This window comes from Silurus meridionalis, chromosome 2, assembly GCF_014805685.1.
Source record: "Silurus meridionalis isolate SWU-2019-XX chromosome 2, ASM1480568v1, whole genome shotgun sequence".
In the NCBI taxonomy this organism is placed as follows: domain Eukaryota; kingdom Metazoa; phylum Chordata; class Actinopteri; order Siluriformes; family Siluridae; genus Silurus; species Silurus meridionalis.
This window is the reverse complement of record NC_060885.1, coordinates 4,523,371-4,533,564: the sequence shown is the minus strand read 5'-3', so window position 1 is coordinate 4,533,564 and position 10,194 is coordinate 4,523,371. Positions and strand designations below refer to the sequence as shown.

The 10,194-nt window shown below is 41.6% G+C and overlaps 1 protein-coding gene across 1 annotated transcript in view; it reads left to right on the top strand.

Moving 5' to 3' along the window:
- Nucleotides 1–1,127: 1,127 nt before the first annotated feature.
- galntl6 (polypeptide N-acetylgalactosaminyltransferase like 6) overlaps nucleotides 1,128–10,194 on the top strand; it is a 290,808-nt gene continuing 281,741 nt past the window's right edge. The window contains exons 1-2 of the mRNA XM_046838264.1: nucleotides 1,128–1,658; nucleotides 2,042–2,275. Coding sequence (XP_046694220.1) covers nucleotides 2,141–2,275 — 135 coding nt within the window. The 5' untranslated portion in view covers nucleotides 1,128–1,658; nucleotides 2,042–2,140. The remainder of the gene's footprint in view (nucleotides 1,659–2,041; nucleotides 2,276–10,194) is intronic.

The window sequence follows — 10,194 nt, the reverse complement described above, 5'->3', positions numbered from 1 at the left end:
TTTAAGGTCTATAGCAGGAGATCTTCCAGGCCAACCCATGTAAAACATATCTTCATGGAGATCTTTGTGCACAGGAGCATTGTCATGCTGGAGCAGGTTTGGTTCTCCTCGTTGAAGTGAAGGGAAACCTTTATGCTTCAACATCCAAGGACATCTGATACAATTGTGTGCCTCCAAAACCACAAAACCAAAAAACATATATGGCTGGAAAAGTCTGGTGTCCCATGATCTTTGTCTTGATACTTTTGTCTATTTGACATCACATCTGCATTACTGATGGTTTTGGTTTAATGCTGGTCCTGACTCACATGTATAACTTTATCAATCATAATCACATTTGTTTATTTTCATCCCAAAGGTGTTCAAAAGGGTTGATTTCGGAGCTCCATAGCAGTTCAAGTTCAAGCTTAGTTCAAGGCATCCAAAGACATTCTATACAATTGAGTCCCTCCAGCTTTGTGGTATCAGTTTGGCAAAAAAAAAAACCCTGGAAAAGTCAGATGTCCTAATACTTTTGTTCATATAGTGTGTAATAAGAATCCCAGAAGACTAATTAATGAGTGTTATTTATTTAATTTTTTTTTTTTTTTCATTTGGACATTTTTGCTCATTGGGAGGGATCACTGCCCCCTCTATTGGTGGTCACGGAAAATCTATGGAAATGATCGAGGTATTCTTGAGGTGTTTTGCCTAAAAAAAAAAAAACATTTAGCTAAAAAAAAATGTTTTTAATAAAAAAAAAAGCGTTGCATGTTTTGCAAAGAAGCGAATCATGTGATTATATTATGTGCATAAGAAAGCATAAGGAAGTGCTGCGCCTGAAACGTGAACTCGTTCCCATAAAAGTGAAAGAAAAACGTGTTTGTTTGAGAGATGTTTGCGTGGTTCCCCCCACGCGCGCGCTCCGGACTCGCCTCGTTCCACACTCCGCACTTCTTCAAAGCGTGATCAGTACTTTATATATATATATATATATATATATATATATATATATATATATATATATATATATAATAAAGACAAAACGAAAAAGACAAATAATAAGCAAAGGAGCGCGTGATCATATGCGCCCTCGAGAGCGCTGCGTCCTTCCCCAAACACGCACGCGCAAAACGCGCACACACGCACACGCATAAACCACAACCTGCACGCACTCCTCCAGAGAAGAGGAGGAAAAGAGGAGAGGAAAAATCGTCCGCGTGGTGGGGAGCGTGTTTTCATACGCATGCACGTGGTGGTGGTGAATAAACGGGATTTACCAAAAGGGAGCTCGAGCGAAAAGAAAGGGGAGCAAGGCGGAGAGAAAAAGGGAGAGGAGTTTAAATAAAATGATCATTGAATAAATAATAATAATAGACCTGCACAGAAATACGCACGCACACGCAAAACCCTTTAATACGGGAGCGTGAGGATTTTTTCCCATTTTTTTCTCTCTGCGCGAGCGCGTCGCAGCCGGTTCAACACGCTCGGGAATTCAAGACCTGGACGGAAACAGACCTGGAGACTGAGAGTGGGGTCCTGTTTTCTTTCTTCATCTTTATTTATTTTTATTATTGTTTTTAATTCTTAGTGCGGCGACTATAAACACAGGAAAGGACTCCGGAAAAACCTTGGCGCGCGCGTGTGTGTGTGTGTCATCATGAAAACACGTTTCTACAGTAAGTCCTTATTTAATTCACTTCATATTAGAGGTTATTTTATTTATAGATTTGGCTTTTTTTTTTTCTCTTGGAAATGTTAATCTCAAATATTAATAATAATAATAATAATAATAATAATAATAATACATAAAAAACTAAGTATCCAGTTCGCACACTAAGGTGTGTAAGTGTGTGAAGTGGCATAAAATGTGTAACATCATATAATGTATTATTATACCTGAGAGCACAGTGTGTGTAACTGTTTCTTTGTGACTGTTTTGTAAACATAACATTCATTATACTGAGAGTTTTTATAATGCATTTGTTTGTGTGGTTAACTTGTACACAGCCAGGCTTTGTGTGTGTGTGTGTGTGTGTGTGTGTGTGTGTGTGTGTATCAGGGGAAAGTTTTCCGTCACCTGCCGACCGAGTCTCCTGCTCTGGTGACTCCTCGGATCGTATCTGAACTGCTTTGACTCCTGGGGAGCTGAAGTGTGAGGATGAAGAGGAGGCAGAAGCGCGTGTTGCAGATGGTGTTTGTAGGCACGCTGGCTCTCATTTTCCTGCCCAACGTGGGCCTGTGGTCGCTGTACAGGGAGAAACACCTGATAAAGGCTCACGACGCGGACGAGCAGGTAAATCACTGGATTATATGACTTCCGTCGGACGGGGAAATGTGGCCGTAACGCAAACAGAGACTCATTGATCAACCTGGGGTCTGGATCACTTCGATCGAAACGCTTCTGATGCCACACTCCAACACACACTCCAAACTGAACCTCACTCCAACCTGACGTCATATGAGTCTTTTCTCGCACACTTCAAAATCTATTAGTGTATAAATATTCATATATAATCTGGCTAATATGCTGAGTTACGCCAGGGACCCGGATATTTAGCGAAGTATGAAGAATACTGTGTGAAGCTTCGGATGCTGATCTGTTCCATCAGAGTAGATGCATTTGTTTCTCAAAGGTACATTCGAGCACATTTTCTTCCCAGCATATTAGGAAGCTGTGGTCAGAGCATAGGTTCAGCCAACATACAGTGCACCTGGAGGGTTCTGCTCAAGGGCCCAACAGTTTATCAATGCTGGGGCTTGAACCCACGACCTCCCGATTAGAGCCTTATTTGTTAAACCACCTCAAATGGTGAAACAGCTGGAAAGGAAACTCAAGTTTTTTAGCTTGAGGTTTTAACGTTGTAGTTGGAAATGTAGGACGACTCAAAATATCACCACGGAGTAATATCTTTTGGGCGCTTTTGAGGAGCAGATGTTAATTAGAAGGATATATATATATAGAGAGAGAGAGGTTTCTTGTCCTCTGAAATGTTGGATGAGGTCAGGGTTAATATCGGTGCCTCATCTTGCAGTGCTATTTATTGAACATCTACTCACCGATTCATCTCACTAGTATTGTTAGCAGTTTTTGTAAATAGATATTTGTCATTGCCATTAGATTCTAGAGAAGATTTTTTTTTTTTGGCGTTCTTGCTGAGTTGGCACCTTTTTTATAATTTATTTATACATTTTTTCCTTTTCTTTAGATGTGACACACAGCCTAATAGAGAGCGTGAGAACTTTTTGTCATGGAAGCAATTTCTTGGAAATTGAGGTTTGGTAGCAACACTCATTCGCTTCCTCCAGGACACATAAAGCCGGTGGATCTGCTGCTCGTAGGGCGTTGGAACACACTGAGGAAAGCTCTATCTACCCTTTTTCTGCATACATGTGCTCATAGATGCCAACGATTCGACGGCTACTTTTGATGGAAGACCAAGTTAATCCCTCCCACTGTAAACACGGATGGCTATGTCTAATCCATGTCTAGAATTGGACCACGTGGGTTTTAAATGCTGGCTTCGAAAGCCTCCAGGAACCCAGTGTGTGCCTATTTATTACAAATGATACCGACTGACCTTTATAAAAAATGTGTGTATATTCAGGTAGTATTTCATATGCAAATGAGGACCTGCGATTTACTCATTTGACTGCATTACAGTAACCGAAGTCTTATTTGTGCACTTTTCCTTGCTCTTTGGTTGCTCCCAAACTGTAGATGATGTAATTTTTGGATGTGTGTGATTCGTGATCGTTACGGAATATCGCAGAATGATAATACACACACGGTCTGTGATTCTTTCATGAATCATTGCTCAAATAGTGGTGATTATGGACTTGTAGTTTAAAGTTTTCTTTGGATTTTGCAGCTACAATGCGAAAGCTTGTGGGACAAACACGGAGTCTGTTGATTGCATTGAAAGCAAAATTTTTCCTTCATTTTGCTTTCATGTGTGTTTTCGGGCTCGGTCTTGACCAGAGTGCAAAAGTCTGGGAATTTTCAAGACTAGAAACAACGAGAATTGACAGGAATATATGGAAATAAACTGGGTTCCCTGGTGGTCTAGTGGTTGCGGCCCGGGTTCGATCCCCGGTCAGGGAACCAACCTCAGCCATTAGGGAGGCACAAGCCAGTGCACTCTTAGTGCCGGTCCCAAGCCCGGATAAATGGGGAGGGTTGTGTTAGGAAGGGGATCCAGCATTAAAACGTGCCAAATCAAACATGCGGATCATGAATACGGATGATCCGCTGTGGCGACCCCTATTGGGAGAAGCCGAAAGAAAGTTTATATGGAAATAAACTGGAAATGTACAAAATTGCAGGTTAGCCTATAACAGAAGAGTTGAATGTAATACATAGTTGATAATGATAGTTGGGGGAAAAAACAGATTTAATGCAATTTCAGTAAAATTTCTGCACATTCGTCACTCATGTGCACTGTGCATTCCTCCATAGCATAGATTATTTATTAAATCCTGCCCGGAAAAATAATGTAAAAAAAATTTCCATCTTGCTGAATATTTGCATAAATTACATAAACATTACATACGTTTATGTTTAAAACTATTGTGCAACAAAACTACACAAACAATTAACTCAAAATCAAAAATGGCATTAAAAAAAAATCTGTATTAGTTGTATTAGCATGCATATTATAACCCAACAACATTTTTATGAAACTTCGTTAATAGATTCTAAAAGCACTTTTGTACTGGATGTTTATATTTATGTTTATATATGATACAGTTGATATAAATTTCCACAAATTTTGAACTGATTCCCAAAAATTCATAGTAAGTTTTCAACGTGGAATATTCACCGAAATTCCCCATATGAAGTTCCTATGGAAAGTTTCCAGAATTCAGCTGAAATTTTCCGCCCGTTGCGACCCTACATCTGCCGCTGGCCAAGCGAGGCCAAGTCCCTTCAATCCACCCGATTGAGCTTGCAGAAGCTTGATGATGACAGGGACAGAAATATCAGAGGCTCTTGTACAAGAATTTGTCTTTTCCGCCTTTGCCCGTGTTCTGCACCTTTCCGAAGACGAATCCGACGGATCCGACACGCTCGCCTGCACAGAAATCTAATGCAATTAGAGGCAGTTTGACAGCTCGGCCTTTCTGCTATTAGCCCTGTACCCTGCTTTTTATTTTTCTGGCTGGAACATTGGAAAAAGGGTCTTCACAGTTCAGCTTTTAGACGTCTCACATTCAGGGACCACGATTAATGAAGTCAGGAAGCGCTTCAACAGTTTTTAATTCATATTTTGTATATAAAAGGAGATGGAGGACCCTGGACGTCTGAGATCCCTCATGTATTAAAGCTTTCCTGCCTCGACAAGTCTTTGTAACCGGTAAGAAAAAAATCCCAGTCCTCGTATTGTGCGTCTGTAAAGAAAATTGACAGCTTAGCAATCACTTCGATTCCGATAAGCCCCGGAGAACACCGGTGACTGACTCCTTGTGTGTTTACCCTCCTTTGTTGGTCAGGAGCAATTACTTGTGATTGGATCAGTAGAGTCCTCTTTTATTGATACTGGGTGCAAGCAGTCCTGAGGAAATGCCAGATGATGAGAGATTCAAACTCTTCCATTCGCTCCTGTTCTATAAGGATTGTACACTGGTTTCCTCCATTGCATCGCCCGTGACGGTTCCTTTCTGTGTCATTCGACGCTAAACGTGTGTGTGTGTGTATATATGTGTGTGTGTGGGGGGGGTTGTTCACACAATACCTCTGCCAGGAGATGGACAGTGCCGATAACCGCACGCCGACACCGCTAACCTTTTCTCTGTGTTTTAACGAGGAACGAAATCAGCAGGAGGAAGGACGATGGAGTTTTACACCGAGCTGGACTACACACTCATCCCACATAAGTGAGTCAACAGCCAGGCGTGCCCTTTACTGCCAGATAGCTTGATGATAACGAGAGTGTAACATGAAGGAGAGAGGGGGATGTGGTGGAGGAGGAGGAGGAGGAGGAGTATCAGGAACAGACTCATGCATTTTCAGCTGGCTCTCCTCAGATCCCTGTGCTAATCCACCCGCGGTTACGTCAGGCCAGATAAACGAGGAACGCTTTTGTCACTTTCCATTTGCATGCGCAGTGACAAGAGGAATAGAGATGGAGTAATTGCAATTCCCCTCGGTGTCAAAGCAGAGAGACGCGATATGGTAATGGACAAGTCGAACCGACACTGGGGGTGATTTCAGAATGATTTGAATAGAACACACACAACACACACACACACACACACATGTGCACACGCACTTATATACAAAGAATCCACTGAATCCACATCGAGGCTGAGTAATGTATCGTGTAGCACGAATTTTGATGAAATTACAGAGTGGAAAAAATGAAGCCCTGTCGTCCCTGTCACAAGAAATTCACGTTTCCCCTCCACGAGTTTCAGCTCGACGTGACACCGCGGTAGACGTCAGTAATGGACTGCTGGCTATGAACATTTTAACAGCAACCGTATTCTTCACCAGAAGACTGAGTTCACGCGCAATTTTCGTTTCGCGTTCGCCGGCGCAGATCACACATGCGGTTCACATTCTACTGAAGTATTGTGTTTATTAGCGTGAGGTAAAAATCAAAGATGTGTAGAAATGAGCACGGGGTTTGACGCCCCTAGGGTACCTTAGTGAATTCATCCACACATTGTCACTTTATAAATGTAATAGTGTACATTTTTTAAACAAATACATCATTTATTCTTAACGTTCCTAAACATTTGGTCCCGCTGCGGATTCCCACGAATTTTAAGATAATCCGCAACTTGCTGTTAGTTAGGTTCCAAATGAGAACCCGCAAATTTTCCGAGTTGCGAGTTTTGAACCGCAAATTATCAGCGATCACTAGAGGGAGTATACTGTGATTTGTTGGTGATCAGTAATTATACACAAACCTCACATCTCAATGCACTCGTGTAAAAAAAAGCAAGCTCCATGAATTCATTGTTAAAATACAGTGTCCTAGACAGAGCCTGAATTGTACCGAACACCTTTGGGATGAACTGCACCCCAGACCTCCTCACACAGTTCCTAATCTCACGATCGCCTTTGCGGCTTAATGAACAAAAACTCCTCGCTGGCACGATCCAATATCCAATAGAAAGCCTTTCCAGAACTATTTCTGCTATCAAAGCCACACTAGACTTTCAATATGGCACATTTTTCGGATCTACGATGTGAAAACGGACGGCAAACAGAGACATGACGATGTTAAAATATTTACCCTGAGACCTCACAAACAGGGCAATTTTTTCACTTGTTGATTTTATATTATTTAAAGCCATGACGTATAAAAATAAATCGAAGGGCCGTGCCTTTCACACATTTTTCGAACCTCCACATGGTGGGATGGCTTACAAATTCTGCATGTTTTTGATTTGAAGGAATCTTCCGCTAAGATACAGTATATACTAGCAAGAAAGGAGAAAATCTATCTCGCAATAAATACGTCTAAATATTTCTACCATGCTTTAGAGGTATTTATGTATTTTATGTAATAAACCCAGGTGAGTTGTTACAGAGCACCGACCCGGCCTAAAGTCTTCTAAAGATCTCACTTCCCCTGCTTGACTTTACACCTTTAAACCATGTGATTTTGATCAGATTCAGACAAAATTGCTAAAGAATCTTTTATTTTCCAGCTTTCCCTCGTCGTTGGCGTTTACTGTGCGATACACTGTTGCTCAGGCAAATGAAGAGGCCACATGGAGTTACTGAACTGAATATCTAATTGAGCTGTACGGGGATGGAATCACATGCTGGAACCTAATGGAGCAGATTCATTTTTCCATCTGTTCCCTTCATTCGTCACCATAAGGCTGTTTTGCAGTAATTTAGCTTTTTTTTTTTTTATAAATAGTGCTTAAAAAAATTCAATTTCCTTTATTGTGAACGACCTCCTGTTTTTTTTTGTTTTATTGTACATACAGCCGTGTGTTTTGGGTTCATCCATTTGCACGGTGTCGACAGTACAATGCGCCTTACTCGACCACAGTAACAGTAAAGGCAGCAGCAGCCCGAGTGTCTCCAGAGAGCAACTGTTTAAGCGTAATTACTCTGATGCGCCTCATGAGGTGATAAGAAACACCATCTTCCAGATTAAACGCATTACACACGGGGCGTGTGTTCGCCAGCAGGGTGAGGTGATATAAAAGCACTTCATCTCCACCTCATGAAACAATGCGAGATGGACCTATTGAGGCTTGCGAGCTCCATTAAGCTAATAACTGTACTAGAGGAGATGGAAACCCTCGTAAGCACCCTTATGGTTCGATCCCTCCTGCATTTGAACTAGGACGTTTGACCCAGAGCGTCACGCGCGATGCGTGTCGGTGATTGAGAACGCCGTCGGTTTTCGATCGCACGAGGAAAAACGCTCCGTGTAGTTCCTGTCCGATCCTCGCCGTTTAATTCCCGAGCCATGCAGAGGAACGCTGGAGTAAATTTATTACAGCTTTGACCGACTCCTCCACTCAGGTGATTGTTATTCAAGGAGAGCGAACCCTCTTTTGTTTTATGGCTCCTCTTCTCATCGAAGGTGATATTTGTCATCCGCGTAACATAACAGCAGTAAAATGAGACAGTGGGTTTAAACGCCGACCGAGAATTCCATCTTAACGCCCGTAGGATTGGGAGGCATGAATTATCGCCGCCGTTTTGTGCGTAACAATCAATCACAATGATTTGAAGACTGTTTGTTTGTTGGTAATGGCGCCGGAGTGTATTTATGATCTTTGTATTGACTCATTAATAAGAAGAATTTTAGCTTTGAATCGCAGGGCGGGATAGCAGGCGAGGGAATACACTAGGGATGCGCATTCCTATAAGTGAGGGCCGATTCAAATTACATTTCAATGCATAGCCAGTCATATTACAGATACATATAAAGCATATAAAGTATAGAGTGTGCTCCGATTTCGATTTGACACAATGCGATTCAATGCAGTACGATGTTACAGAAAAAATATGATGCTCTTGCAATTCAACATGGTACAGAGTTCGCTTTTATTACTCTGGTTCAGATAGACATCATACATTTACTTAAGTGCCTTCTGAATCTAACGCATGGCCCTTTCACAAACACGCCTCTATATTGCAAAAAGATCAAAACAAAACAGACATTCTTCTCCTGTTCTGTGTGCAGGAAGTTACAGCTCTACCTCTGCCATGTTAATCTGTATTCTATGTGACCCTCAGGACACGCCTCGGTCTCCGTAGTGTTGTGATACGTCATATTCACGTAGCAGCAGCGGTGCTGAGAGAACGTATCGCATCGTTAACTTTTATGCCGAAGCACCGATACGAATCTCTGAAGATTACCATCCCAAGAAAATGTATTTGATAGAAGAGATTGTACAGAACTCTGTGATTTGGTTTGATAATTTGCAGTTTGATAATATTAAATACTGAATTATTTCTTAGAGCAAGAACCATTACCTATATACAGATAGATGTACTTAGAGCCCCATGGGGATCTATCGGAAATTAGATGAACACCTATTAACTAACCTTCTGGTCTTGGTTACTCTTCGGCTGTTCATTCCCCAGACTGTGTCCCTATTAGCTACATTTCGAACACAGCAGGAAACACGTTTCCACGCCCTTTAGCCTTTCTACGACGTAACGGTTCACCAGCAAGCTCTTCCCTCAGCATTCGATCGATTGCCATGGCCTGTTTGGTTTTCTTTCTCCGAAGTAATCACATCACCCTTTGTTTATCCTCCACCTCATAACTGAATCGATATCGATCGAGCGCAAGTCTCATACTGTCCCAGTCGTAACCCTTTCGACTATGAATGAAACATGAAGGAAGAGGCCGGGTTGACTTTAATTGGAATTGCAGATGATGTACTTTGAAATGGTAAAAAAAAAAAAAGAAACGTATTTCGCTTCCAAAGTAAATCATCGCCTGAAAAGTCCTCATGCTAAATGCTTCTTTATCTCTTTTTTTTTTTCTCTTCCGAATTAAAAAAGTCAATCTGAAAGCTCAGTTACAGCAGCAATCTCTCAAATGTTCTCGAACGTAATTAGGACACGCTTTTTAATCGTCACCCCTCCCGTCTTTTTTTTTTTACCTTAAAACCGAGACCTGTTTGCAGACGAAGGCGTGAAATTTGCTTTGAACCTAATGTAGAGTATTAGCTCTAGTATTATGATCTGTGAAAGCTGAGCTCTCGGTGCCATTTCCAGCGAAG